At 40.7% G+C, this 14,848-nt stretch overlaps 2 protein-coding genes and 1 long non-coding RNA gene across 3 annotated transcripts in view; all 3 read left to right on the top strand.

Annotated features, from left to right (window-relative positions):
• Positions 1-14,848, top strand: part of LOC311050951 — a 68,332-nt gene that overhangs the window by 2,698 nt on the left and 50,786 nt on the right. The window lies entirely within an intron of this gene.
• Positions 2,211-3,089, top strand: LOC311050009 (uncharacterized protein C3orf38 homolog; the record flags this gene model as incomplete). The annotated part of the gene is made up of 1 exon (XM_084063976.1): positions 2,211-3,089. One exon carries the CDS (start codon positions 2,211-2,213, stop codon positions 3,087-3,089), a length of 879 nt encoding a protein of 292 aa, XP_083920102.1.
• On the top strand, positions 5,361-13,129 carry guca1c (guanylate cyclase activator 1C; the record flags this gene model as incomplete). The annotated part of the gene is made up of 4 exons (XM_084063975.1): positions 5,361-5,555; positions 7,931-8,080; positions 11,362-11,449; positions 12,984-13,129. The coding sequence occupies 4 exons, from the start codon at positions 5,361-5,363 to the stop codon at positions 13,127-13,129; spliced, it is 579 nt and encodes a 192-aa protein (XP_083920101.1).

The following is a 14,848-nucleotide window of genomic DNA, read 5'->3' as shown; positions in this document are numbered from 1 at the left end:
GATTATATTTATCTCTGCTATATCACTTTTAAAAACAAAAAAATACCTTTCTATAAATGGTCACTGTGGCCTACTTGTGGGGTCAGAAATATCCTTAAGCCCTGTCAGTGTCTCCCTTTAGCTCTGTCATACATGGAGGCAGAGAGCGTAAGTCAATTACACCGGGGCGTTCCCCCTGCCCAGCTCTGTAGGGAGTCCCTGACCCCCTGTGTCACAGTCAAGTTCATGTCTTTGGCACGCAGTGTTCTTTGTTCTTTCCTTTTATTTCTATTCTTCTTCCCTTTTCTGAAAACTATAAATGATGTGAGCTTGTACAAAAAAATATTTCACCCACTGTTTTAAACCTGTAAATGTGACGCGACAACAAAGTTGAAGTCTCTGTCAGAGTACTGAGGTCAGTCTATGACGACAGTAGCCTATGTATGACGATGCCCATTGGAACATATAATTACCCCTTCGGTTACGCCTATGCCCGTTGTACCCGTTGTCAGACCTAGTGCAGTACCCTTTGCTTGGATACTTGGATGGCAGCAGTGTTGATTTCGTCGACTAAAACTATGACGAAAAATGTTCGGTCGACTGCCTTTTTTCACTGACCAAAACTAAATAAGAACTAAATAAAAACTAAGCTATGATGACTAAAACTAAGACTAATATATTGACAATTTCGTCAACAAAACTAGACTAAAATGTTAAGGAGAAGAGATCCAGTAGAAATAAAAGACTATGCTTTATGCTCAGGTGTTGAGCTCTGAAAATAGCAGATCTACAAGCTGTGAGCTTGTAGATCTGCTATTTTCAGCATGCAACCAAGCGTAAAATCAGCCATTATGACGCCATCAAGGCACCGCCAAAATGCATTTTAGTCGACTAAATCAACTGTCGATTTAGTCGACTAAATATCATAAGAATATAGTCGACTACTGTTAGTCTAGTCGATACTAGACTAACAGTAAAACATTTCAGATGACAGAATATGACTAAAACTAAATGGATTATCTTTTTTTTTTATCCCGCAATTTTTGTAACCTATTTTTTTCACCCAGTGCCAATTTCCTAAGTGATCCTGGGCGCTACACCAGCCCTACACCAGCGCTACACCAGTCCCCCACCGCCTAGGGAGGCCAGGGCCGAGCTCATGCTTCCTTCAATGCATGAGAGCCAACTGACCTCCTTGTCACCTGACAGGGGGGAGTTTCCCCGGTAGGACGTAGCGCATGGAAGGAACATGTTATTCCAACCAGTTCCCCTCCCCTCCATCAGGCGCCCCAGCTGTCATGGGGGAGGCGGTATAGCAACCAGGATTACTACATGTTTTTGTGAGGGTATTAACTACCCTAGGAGACATGGGGAGAACATGCAAACTCCACACAGAGTAGGCCCTTTCGCCAACCCCACCTAGGGTATGGGCGCTGAAAACTAAATGAAATTTGATTCAAAAGACTATGACTAAAACTGAATCCAAATTTGGTGTCAAAATCAACACTGGATGGCAGTCAGTACTGTGACATCATATTGATCTACATATATGGGAATTTGTGGATCTATAGATATTCTTTGGACAACCTCTGATTCAAATGATACACATGCTAAGTTTAAAGTTGATTGGACAGACGATTCTCGAGATACAAAAAGGACAGATACTCATGCACGCATGCACTCACACAGAGATTTTGCACATTTACAGAGAGAAGACTAGGCCGATGCCAGTCGGGAACGATACCCATTGTACCTGTCTTAGAGTACTTAGTGCAGTTACCCATTATGATAGTGCTTGCCTCCAAGCGATCGAAGATCAGGGATATCCATACAGGGCGTCACATTAATGTCACATTAATGACATCAGGGATAGTGACATTAATGACATCAGGGATAGGTATACATGAGGATTTGTAGATTTATACATAATCTTTGGAGAAACACTGTTCAGGCAGACTTTTCCAAGTTTAAAAGTCTACAACTGTTGCGACTGAAATGCGGCCCTGTGATTCATGTGGCAAACTTCATGTTAGCATGTGCAAATCGGCATTGCCAGCCAGACATTAAACCACATGATCTCGGTCATCTTAGCACCTATATATAAAAGGTGCTAAGATAACCGAGAGATATTATCGCTCATTGAGAGACAGAAGGGTAGATACAAATATATGCACAATTGTGGAGACAGAAACAGAGGTAGATAAACAGACAGAGCAGCTGGAGAGATGGAGATGTCGGGGCTTTCCCATACAGAGCGTAGTGGGTGTGCAGAGCTTCTGAAAACATTGTCACAAAGTGACTTAGAGTCACTCAGTAGCACAGTCACTAATAACATGATTACAGTGGAGAATGCCCCAGAAGAGGCCATAAATGTGATCCTCTCCTACACCACTGATGCGGAGGAGCTCCTGAAACGTAAGAAGGTGCATCGCAACAGCATATTCAAGTACCTGGCCAAGGAGGGCGTTGTGATGTCACCCAGCAGTGAGAAACACCAGCTAGTGAAAAGGACATTGATGTTTTGGTCGTCAGGGAAAAGGCACGGCCAAAGACCAGCGTTACCCAATCCCCCACAAAGCCTGTCTGTAGCCACAAGGGAGAGCACTGGGGCTGGGTTTGACTCATTTGCCCTCGGCAAGAAATTCTGCCAGTGGTTCTTCCAGCTCCTGAACAGTCAGAACCCCTCGCTGGGCCAGCAACCTCAGGACTGGGGGCCACAGCACTTCTGGTCAGATGTTAAACTAAGTCTCCTGTCTAACACTGACAGACAGCAGCAGACGGAGGAGTTTCTGGGAGCTGAGCTGGTGAGCCTGCGTTTGTTGGCCCTGGCTAAGGAGGAGCAGCTTCTCCTTAGCCCCAACGTGGAGCCCCAAGGCCTGCAGGTGCAGGCCTCCCCACACGGCCTGGTGCGCGTGGTGGTGGCCGGGACCATCCACAGAGATGGAGCCTGCCTGGGGCTCTATGAGCAGGTGTCTGGCCTCATTCGCACCCCGCTTGACAACAGCTGGAAGATCAAGTTTGTCAACCTGAAGATCAAAGGCCAGAAGGCTCTGCCCGGACTCCCCGGAGCACCTGACCTAAGATGGAACCAAGCAAAAGCTCTTCAATAATACTATGGAGACTGTTTGTTGGGAAGGAGCCTTTCCAAAAACCTCTATGTGGACTCACGAGTGATTTACAGTGTCTCCAAGCTGCACAATAAATGTAGTTCATATATTCTCTTTTTTTAAGCATTGTATGGTATATGAAATAAAATATAATAACCTAGCTACAAAAAAAGTGGCAGCAAAGAAGGCAACGGCTCTCAATTGAGTTTATTGCAATAGTTGACACCCAATATATTCAATGTTTATTTTTGTTTTAAACAAATTCTTCTGGGTTTTGTTTTTCAGACAAATAAACAGTAAAGACTTACTTAAAAACTTTTAAAAATAGGTTCTTACTCAGTTTTGTAACATCTGATTCAAAACTAAAAACTAAAAAAGTCTAGTCATTAACAAATTGGCTACTGTAGCAAACACTGACAGATGCATTCTTAGATTTGTGTTTGTCTTTGCAGTAGACAGTGAGACTGCTTTCAGTTTGTACATCCCATGTAAAAACAACAAGAGCTACCCTACATCATGTATTTTCTCTAATATGGCCATGGGGCCGATGTGTGTGTTATCATCGGCAGAGATGGGCAGTATGTATTTCAAATACTTTTTGTGTTTTCTATTTGGCTGGAACAGAAAACATTTAGATGTAATTTGTATCAAGATACTTTCAGTTCTTGTATTTTTTGTATTTTAAATACATGAAATCATCGTTAACACACCAACACACCAACAGATTATAAATGTGACAACATTGGATCAGTGATTCTCAACTTTTTTTTATTTAAAGGACCCCCAATTTGAAATAGATTATGCCACAGACCCCCATTGTTATCTCTGGGACTCCAATCTACGAATATTTTATTGTCAGACATGACTTGGTCCAATATATAATTTGGTCCAGAATTCCTCTACTGTGCACTATAGGTATAGAGATAATAGCTGAAACTGATCAAAATAGACATTATGGTAGGTCCTCTAGTTGTATTTACTTACATTACTGTACAGTACATGTAATAATGGTGAATATTAAGTATCAATCATTTATCTGGGGACCCTGCTGGGGGTCCCTGGACCTTTCAGAACTGCCCTCGAGTGCAGTTCTTTCACATACTGTATGAAACTAATATGATTAAATGTATAAATAAGAAAAAGAGGTTGCGCATCAACAATGGGTTTTCTCAGTGGAGTGCTAGACCCAAAGTCAGTATACATATCAAAAAAGGAATCCAAAAAAATCCAAAAAGTAGCACATCCAAAAATGTCAATTAAATGGAGGACAAATTACTCACATTTCCACTTTTTTATTGGCACACCAATAAAGTGAACGCTTACGCGTTTCGGCTATTATGCTCTGAGGAAGGCTCATAGCCGAAACGCGAAACGGAAGTAATTTGTCCTCCATTTAATTGACATTTTTGGATGTGCTACCTTTTTGGATTTTTTTTAATTCCTTTTTTTGATATGATTAAATGTATCTCTGCTATGTAAGTTTTGTAAAAATCTAAAATGTATTTGGCTTCTTTATGTCACTGTAGCCTACTTATGCGGTCAGAAATATCCTTAAGTCCTGTCAGTGTCATTGTCTCCTTACAGTATGGCAGAGAGCTTAAGTCAATTGTGGGAGGTGGTCCTAGACTCAACCACCTCTGCTGAGGGACTCCCCTTCTCACAGTCTACATGTCTTTGGCAGTGGTTGGAAGAATGATCGAAGAGGAATACATTTATACATTACTCAGATAGAAAAGGAAATCAGTGGAACACACAGCAGACTAAGTGAGGATAGTAAGCCAGGATTAGAACCAGTGCTTCTCATCTTGACCTCAATCAGCTAGAGTTCATGCCCCATTGCCCCAGCGTGCACATGATCACACCCACACACACGACACACATGCACTCAAACGTACACACCTCTCTTTTCTTGTCTTATTTTCTTGCTTGTTGATGTAGTAGTACGAACTGAACATGTAATATAAAGGAGACAGAAGTGTCTCCGCCCCAGCATACACCTCCCTTCCCAGTATTCCAGAGATGTCCTGAGGTGTTCTTGGAAGCCCCATGCCACTTATCCCATTAAAGGGTTATCTCTGCTTTTGACCATCGAGGGACTGAGAGATTGCCAGTCGTGTCAGTGTGTGACCCAGACTGTGTGCACCAGTGTCAGAGCTGCAGGCCACTTGACCCCCGCCGTCTCCCGCCAGCGCTCTGCACACTCCTGGACCGCTTTATTCATTTCTCCCCCCGAAGCCTTTTTAGCGGAGGCATCTCGCCTGTGGAGGAATAACGATGGGTAACCATGCCTGTAACCTGGATGACGTTCTGGAGCAGGACATGCATCACTGGTACAACAAGTTCATGAAGGAGTCTCCCTCGGGCCTCATCACTCTGTTTGAGCTCAAGATGATGCTGCAGATGAACGGGATGACAGCGGAGGCCGCCAGCTATGTGGACCAGATCTTCCTCACCTTTGACATGGACGGGGTAGGACGACACAAACAACCACATTTCACTTCTTGCCGTACGTTGCGCGGCCCATCAGTTGTGTAAAGTAACTAAGTACATTTAATAAAAGGTAGGGTAAGTGATTTACTTTTGTTAAAATATATGTTAAATAGCTCTATATTCTGATAGTACTCATTGCTTTAGAGTGTTCAGTAAAAGGAGTCTCCCATGTCTCTCCAGCTCTTTATTAAACAGAAGAAGAAAATAAAAACAGGCTTAAATGTTGTCACCTACTGTACCTGAAAATGTGCTATATTCTGTTTACTAAAGACCCCTGTGACCGAACACACACTCTGTAGCAATGATTACTATCGGAATATAGTACTTTAACCTTTTTAACAAAAACAATTAAAAAACACCAAAACATATCACTTACCCTACCTTTACAATTTTTAGGTATTTTTCAATACTTCTACTCCACTACATATCTGAGGAAAATATTGTGCTTTTTTTTTGTGCTCCACTACAATCATTTGAAAACTTTAGTTAATAGTTCCTTTTTAGATTTAGATTTGTTTTACTAAATATACATTAACCACTTAAGCTCTATATATATTTCGGCTATTTGAACGAGTACTTTTACTTTTGGTACTATAAGTACATTTTTATGCCAATTCTTTTGTACGTTTACTCAAGTAAAAGAGTATTTCTACATTGCAGTATTGATACTTTTACTTAAAGGGCAAGACCACTTTGTTAGAAGTTTGGGTTGTGTATTTACCTTGCCATGGTGTAACTCCAAAGGTGCACAAGAAATCTAAAATAATTGCTCCATTGATTAGAAATTGATAATTCAAAATATGCTCCTCATTGACTTACATTGTATGGTAAAAACGCTCTCAAAGTCACTCTTTTAGCACATAAACAAACACAAACAAAGTTGATTCAGACAATATAGAACAACACCAAACCCAGTACTGTTTGTTTTTTTTAATAAAAATGTCAACTTCCTGTTGATTTTACCATTTGAAGATCCGGATCCGGATCCGTGGATCCAGTCCGGGGTTTCTTCTAAATAAAAATAGCAAAATCAACAGGAAGTTAACATTTTTATTTAAAAAACAAACAGTACTGGGTTTGGTGATGTTCTATATTGTCTGAATCAACTTTGTTTCTGTCCATTTACGTGCTAAAAGAGTGACTTTGAGAGCTGTTTCACAGCGTACAATGTAAGTTAATGAGGAGCATATTTTGAATTATCAATTTCTAATCAATGGAGCAATTATTTTTTATTTCTTGTCCACCTTTGGAGTTACATAATGGCAAGGTAACTACACAACCCAAACCTCTAACAAAGTGGTCTTGCCCTTTAAGTAAAACATGTGAGTACTTTTCCCACCACTGGTGGCCCCTCAGTTGGGCTAGGGTGCATGGTTCTTCCCCTGGATGGTCAGGAACAAGGTGGACTCTCCACCACTCTCCACCACCTTTAATCATATTAGTTATTGTAAACAGCTCTTATATGAACATCAATTAGATCATTTAGCCCTATAGTGGGGCTAGGGAGCAATGTGGGTTCTCAGAGAGCCTGGTTCCTCCCCTGGAGGATCAGGAGCAGTGGTGGAAAAAGTACTCAAATGTTTTACTTAAGTAAAAGTATCAATACTGCAATGTAGAAATACTCCATTACAAGTAAAAGTCCAAAATTCAAAATGTAGTTGAGTAAAAGTACAAAAGTATTGGCATAAAAATGTACTTAAAGTACCAAAAGTGAAAGTACTAAAATGTTTGAAAATAGCAGGTCTACAAGTGGATCTGCTATTTTCAAATAGCCTTGGTGTTCACCTGTTTCCTACGCTGTGTTTTCCACTTCCTGTCGATTTCATTGGATATCATTGGTCATCTGAGCATTTTCATTGGATTTCATTGGATCAAATCGACAGGAAGTGGAAAACACACAGCCTAGGAAACAGGTGAATAAAATAGGGCTAAAGTGGTTAATGTATGTTTTATAATGTAATCATTTATATCTGCAAAGTAACTAGTAACTAAAGTTTTCGAATAATTGTAGTGGAGTAAAAAGTACAATATTTGCCTCTGAGATGTAGTGGAGGAGAAGTAAAAGTATTGAAAATTGGAAATACTCCAGTAAAGTAAAAAATACCTTAAAATTGTACTTAAGTAAATGTACTAAGTTTAAGTTACTTTCCACCACTGATACAACCAAACCTATGGTAAAGTAAAATCAGTCATAGTGTGTTCAGACACAGACAATGATCCTGTGATTGTACATGATCTCTCTCTCTCTCTCTCTCTCTCTCTCTCTCTCTCTCTCTCTCTCTCTCTCTCTCTCTCTCTCTCTCTCTCTCTCTCTCTCTCTCTCTCTCTCTCTCTCCTTCCTCTGTTTCTAAAAGGATGGATACATTGACTTTGTGGAATACATAGCGGCAGTAAGTCTGATGCTCAAAGGAGAAATTAACCAGAAACTCAAGTGGTACTTCAAGTTGTTTGATCAAGATGGGAATGGAAAAATCGACAAGGATGAAATGGACACCATATTTAAGGTAGGGGTTTTCCAGTACTCACATGTTTTACTAAGTAAATGTATGAATACCCTATTGTAGAATACAATTGAATTGTATTCAAAATGTACTTGAGAAAGGTACAAAAGTATGGGCATCAAAATGTACTTAAAGTGCCAAAAGTAAAAGTACTCATCATGCAGAAGGTCACATTTCACATTTTGAAATGTACAAAATGTATACAAATCATTTGAAAGTAGCAGATCTACAAGCTCACAACAATATTTGCCTCTGAGATGTAGTGCAGTAGAAGTAAAAGTATTGAAAATTGGAAATACTCCAGTAAAGTAAAAATAATTTGTGTGAGTGGGAACTAATTTTAAACAAGCTTAGTGCTTTTATGAGTTATCCAGTTTAGTAGACCTTGTATTGTGAATTGTACTTCCATGTACTGTTCTCATGTCCTACTAAATAAAGTACATCAATCAATCAATCAATCAAACTTAGTAGTACTTAGAGTAAACGCAAGTAGTTACTTTACACCACTGGGGTTTTCATTTAACAGTAAATACTGCATTATAAGATCATCCTTCACCTGGGGGGCCCATTTTATGAGCCTCTTCTCAGCATGACCTGAATTGCAAAGCTTAGCCCTGGAATGTTCCAAGAAAGGGTTTATTGCCATGAACTAAACATGACATGTATTTGTGGGGCTGCTTATCTAATCTCAAACACAAACACAACTTCTACTGTGACCTCATTCACTCCGGTTAAAAGAGGTCCCCCTGGTAGTATACTGTATCATACCGTGTCATTGTGTCCCTGATAGGATAAGTGATCTTTTTTGTTAAGATAAGTGTTAAATAGCTAGATATTCTGATAGTACTCATTGCCACTCTATGGCATAGAGTGTTTGTTCAGTAACAGATGTCTCCTTGTCTCTCCAGCTCTTTAGTAACCAGAAAATGCATTTTCAGGTTGGGATACATACTATGTTATCCAATCAGGAGAGAGAGAACTCACACAGGAGCAGACACAATTGAAACTGGAACACTATACAATTGAAGCTTATCAATGGGTACTCTCTCCTGATTTGCAGAAGTTGGCAACCCACCTGAAAATGTATTTTCTGTCGGAGAGACGGGGAGACTCCTTCTGAACAAACACTCTAAAAGATTACTACCTTTTAACAAAAAAAAACAACAACTACTTATTTAAGTGTTTGATTTGAAAAACTGACATTTGCTTCTTGAGGTAAATCACAGATACATTCCAAAACATTTCAAATAAAACAACTGCTGGAGCAGGTGTTACCTTAAAAAGAAAAAGTGAAAATTCATGATTCAGATGCAACACACGTTTAAAATGTACTCAGATTCCATCTTTATAATCCCACCCTCTCTATGAGTTTAACTTTCAATATAATAACAGTCTATTAGGCCCCTTTCACTTATTCATGCTCACTTAATGGCAATATAAATGAGTGTAAGTGATGTCTTTGTTAAAAAGGTGTTTGTCCAGTAAACTCTCCAGCTCTTTAGTAAAAAAGAAAATAGGTTGGGAATCTGATTTCATCCAATGAGGGGAGATTGTGTTACTTCCATTTTTTTTGTTTTTGTTTTGTTAAGTCTCTTCCAATTTCACTTGTTTATCCTGTATCCTGTATGAGTTCTCTCTCCTGATTGGGTGAAATTGGTGACCCACCTGAAAATTGATTTTCTGTTTACTTAAGAGCCAGAGACATTGGGACTGGGAGACCCCTGTTACTCAATGAACACTCTATAGCAATGATTACTATGGGAATATAGAGCTATTTAACAGTTAAAATGTATTAAAAAAACAATACAATTAACAAATAAATCACTTAGGCCTACACCCCCTTTAACCAAGCAGGATTATATTTATCTCTACTAAGATTTTTGTGAAAGCAAAGGTGTCATTCAGTAATTGTTGTGTGTTACTGTTACTGGTACAGGGCAGTACTGTAGTTGTAAACCTTGCCTGTCTTATTCAGTGTTATGTATGCAAACACCTTGTATCGGTAAGTCAATTACACAAGGTCACTGTGGGCTGCTAGTTTACTATATGACCTGGGGTCAGAGGTCTAAATTGGTCCCAGATTACATTGCATCTTGACATGCCACGGGCCTCCTGCAGTTCAAAGTAATTTATAATGGATTTTCCAGCTGCACTCCAGGTTACTATTTGACATAAGAAATGTGTTAAAATGTCACTGTATAATCCAGTGTTTAAGGCATAGCATGTACAGTATACTCTGCCCTGTGTTTAGATAACAAAACAAATACATCTTTACCCATCATTTCCCTTTATACTACTAGGCTAGCACTCCAGCAGCCATCAGTGGTGTGTGGTGGTGTTTACCTGCAGAAACACTTTGCTCTCTCGCTGTATTTTGGTGTTTTTACCGAGTTTTTTTTTTGTTTGTTTGGTAGACTGGGATGTTTTTGAGCCACCAACCACAACATCCTGTCTACCAAAACAAACAGTGAAAATACAAAAATACAGCGAGAGGGCAGTGTGTTTCTGCAGCAGGTAAACACCACCACACTACTCCAGTGTGTTTCTGCAGCAGGTAAACACCACCACACTACTCCAGTGGCTGATGACTGCTGCTATAGACCAATTATTTGTTTACCAACATTGAGACTGGATGCACAGGTGATTGTTTCATGCAATCAATTCACAACCTGTTGTTTCGGGGTGTGCTGATTTCAGCACACCCCAACCCCCTCTTGTGTGTTGACTAGTGAGGCGCGTCCTAGCGAGACCTGACAGAATGGGTTTCATTGCGCGCATACTGGTTGCACGCATACTGGTTCTTATCAGTGTGACGTCGTCTGTTAAGGGGTCTATAGAGGCAAATGATTGGTAAAACATAATGGTTTTGTTACGTAAACACAGGGCAAAGTTACATGCCTTGCTTTTAATTTACCTCAGTGTACAAATGGAACCAAAGCCTCTGATTCTTGATCATTTCCTTTTAATGAATTAGTTAATTGATTATTTATTATTTTATTGATTTCATTGTATTTATTTATTTTGCAATTTTACTTGTTGTATATGTCTACTGTTATTATTACTATCATTGCTGCTACAATGTCTGAGGAACCATAACATAAGAATTTTGCTTACCGTACACAAGATAAAACAATAAGAAAACCTTGAACGTTGAAATGAACCCATATACGGGTCAGTTTGGTTCCATGTATACACTCCTAGTGTTAAATGAACACTCAGGATTTCACTGTGTGCACCCAGATTTAACTCAAAATAATCTTTGTGCACCGATCTGCTGTCACCAGGCTATTCAGGACATCACCAGGTGTTATGAGCCACCTACCGAGGAGATAGTGACTCTGGTCTATGAAAAGGTCGATGTCAATGGAGAAGGTAAGGACAACCCTTAAACACTGGTTCTCAACATCAGGTCCAGGGACCACCAGCGGTCCAAATGGACCCTTATACTGGGTGACTTAACCCGAAAAATCCAGAACAAGATTTTACAGTGCAGATTGGGGTTCCAGTGTAGCGTTGCTGTCGGGCAGAAACCTCTCATCTCCATATTTTAGTTAAGCGATTCTCAACTTTTTGGGGCGGTGTAGCCGCCCCCTATAAGTGAGTTTTGGACACTGACCAATCCTGCACCGTGATTGGCCAATAGTCTACAACGCATTGTATACCCCCTAACCCTTCCATTGTTAATGCAAATCGATACTTTTGCAAAGTCAGCCAATCACATTACAGCTAGTGTCATCACCACTAACTGTAATGTGATTGGCTGACTTTGCAAATTCAGGACTGTGATTGGCTAGCGAAACACATGACACATGTGCAGCCCTATGAATAGCAGTATGGACTTTAAAAAAAAGTAATTTATCCTTTTTTTAAAGTGAGTCATGTTGTGATGACCACACACCGCCCACTTCACACTGGGTGTGATTTTTTAATTTCAAGGACCCCCAGTTTGTCATGCATTAAGCCACAGACCCCAATGTGATACCATGTTTTAATCTCTGGGACCCCTGTGCATGGATGAATGTCAAATGCCTTGTAAATCACATTGGTGAAAGGTGCTATGCACTATTTAGTCATCTAGATTAGAAATGGGTTTGTTTGTGTGTGTGTGTGTGTGTGTGTGTGTGTGTGTGTGTGTGTGTGTGTGTGTGTGTGTGTGTGTGTGTGTGTGTGTGTGTGTGTGTGTGTGTGTGTGTGTGTCTCTCTCTCTCTCTCTGTGTGTGTGTGTGTGTGTGTGTGTGTGTGTGTGTGTGTGTGTGTGTGTGTGTGTGTGTGTGTGTGTGTGTGTGTGTGTGTGTGTGTGTGTGTGTGTGTGTGTGTGTGTGTGTGTGTGTGTGTGTGTGTGTCTCTCTCTGTGTGTGTGTGTGTGTGTGTGTGTGTGTGTGTGTGTGTGTGTGTGTCTCTCTCTCTCTCTCTCTCTCTCTCTCTCTGTGTGTGTGTGTGTGTGTGTGTGTGTGTGTGTGTGTGTGTGTGTGTGTGTGTGTGTGTGTGTGTGTGTGTGTGTGTGTGTGTGTGTGTGTGTGTGTGTGTGTGTGTGTAGTATGTGTGTGTGTGGCGTGGCTTCCATATGGATCTCGATCAGTAGCACTGATCGAGATCCATATGGAAGCCACGCCATTATTATACCTAACAGATTAGATTCAGATAGATGTAGCCTACTGTATTATATTGTAATGTGTTGTACATTAATAGGTAATGATAATACTCTGCCACCAACTTCAATAACCTGCCCAGCCAGGATGTACAGATGAAAATGTAATATTATTAGCTAGTGTAATTGGCACATTTATACTGATTTGTGGAAAAAAAACAAAAAATGTAAATGCCAAATGCTGCTCAACTATATCCACACGTCTTGGTTGCCTTGTTGCTCTTTGTAGATGTTTGCCTTTTTGTTTGTTTCCCTCAGGTGAGCTTACGCTGGAGGAGTTTATTGAAGGTGCAAAGCACCATCCTGACCTCATGGAAATGTTGGGCCAAATGATGGATCTCACCAAAGTCCTTGAAATCATCGTCCTGGGGCAAAAGGCAAGGCCCACAGCCGTCGAGTCTTAGCATCAGAAGTGCTGAGCCAGCTCCTGTATCTTGTTTGGGCGTGCCAAATTAATCGGGGGAAGGGAACCTTGCACTTGCACTCTGGCGAGTCACCATCGTGACCAGTGTTGCCAGATTCTGTGAGAGAAACAAGCAACCAGGTCTAGGAAAACCAGCCCAAAAGAAGCGACTATCGGCCACATGAGCACTTTAACATATACATCAGCTATTTGAAAATAGCAGATCTACAAGCTCACAACGCGTCGCGATGCGACGCGTTGTGAGCTTGTAGATCGGCTATTTTCAAACAAAATCTTGCGGGGAAATTACAGTAAGCAGATCTGGCAACCCTGATTGTGACCGCCTCTCGGCACGTCACCATGGTCACCGCTGCCTCTCTGCGTGTTACCATGGTCACCGCCTCTCTGCATGTTGCCATGGTCACCGCCTCTCGGCGCGTCACCATGGTCCCCGGAGAGAAATGGAAAACTCCCTCCTTTCCGTTGGTGCTCAGTCTGCTTTCACGCTCCCATTAAGTACAGTACAGTACTATCCGCAAATGACACAACGTACTATCAAAGTGGGAAAATGTTGCCTGTTGAATCACAATAATTACTTTGAGTGATTTGACTGTGTACGTATCAGCACTAAGTGCTATAAGGGGTGCTTGTATTGCAGAACTACAGTGATGAGAAGAGTGCAATCCTTCATTATTAAATTAAATGCCCGGGACATACTGTATTCATGATTAGTTTTGGTGTTCATATCTAAATATCTAAATGTTGTATAAACTTCAACTCGGCTCATTTAACTTCAACTTTATTGTCACATCATAGCCATAGGTTTACAGCGGTGGGTGAACTTATCTTTCGTACAAGCTCCTATCATTTGTAGTTTTCAGGAAAGAATAGAGATAGAGAGAAAGAACAAGGAAAAACTGTCAGATATTCAAATATTACAGATACTATGTACGTAGAGTAACATATTTACATATAAATCTATATCTAAATGTAATCAGTACACCCTTCTCCAATTTAGATGGAAGAGTCATTCTGTTACAAAATCATGGCGCACAATTAGAAATGCTTACATCGCAAAATCATTTGGCATTGTTTTGTTTTGTCCTTTATTGTCTTGTGAAATGTGTTGAAGTGTACCCGAAATGTATCTGGTAACTGAAATTGAATAACTATTGTGTTTTAACATGTCAAATGTTTGAAAGGGTTGACGTTTGTTAAAAATCGAATTGGAATCATAGAATCGGAGCAGCAGGAGCAGTACTGTGTTTGCTGTACCGCACCGAAAAGAGAGCAAAGCTCTCGATATACCGGGCAATCTTCGTTCCTATACCCTCACCTACATAGTCATGAAGACTATGGGTCATGACCGTAAAAAAAAACAAGATTGTGGATACAAGCAAGCGGCTGACATGAGTTTTCTCAGGCGGGTGGCTGGCATTAGCCTGGGATCAGACGAATCTGTGAGTGCAAAAAGAAATTGCACTCTGCGATTTGGGTGTGGCACCGCTCCATAGAGAATCCATTTCCTGCTCCAGAAGACGTGGGTGACCAATCAGGGCCCGGTATTCGAATATGGGAGACTGTAATTGGTAGTTGGTTGTAGGTCTAACCAATTGCGTCGAGGGCCATTGTTTTGATCCCGCCCCTTGGGAAAAAAAACGTCCTCATGGAAGCACCAGACTCATATCCAGACAGTGATATAGTCTGGCTACGCGAGGCT

Source organism: Gymnoscopelus microlampas (assembly GCF_963454915.1).
Source record: "Gymnoscopelus microlampas genome assembly, chromosome: 8".
In the NCBI taxonomy this organism is placed as follows: domain Eukaryota; kingdom Metazoa; phylum Chordata; class Actinopteri; order Myctophiformes; family Myctophidae; genus Gymnoscopelus; species Gymnoscopelus microlampas.
The sequence above is the reverse complement of the archived record's forward strand: the minus strand, read 5'-3'. Positions and strand labels throughout refer to the sequence as shown.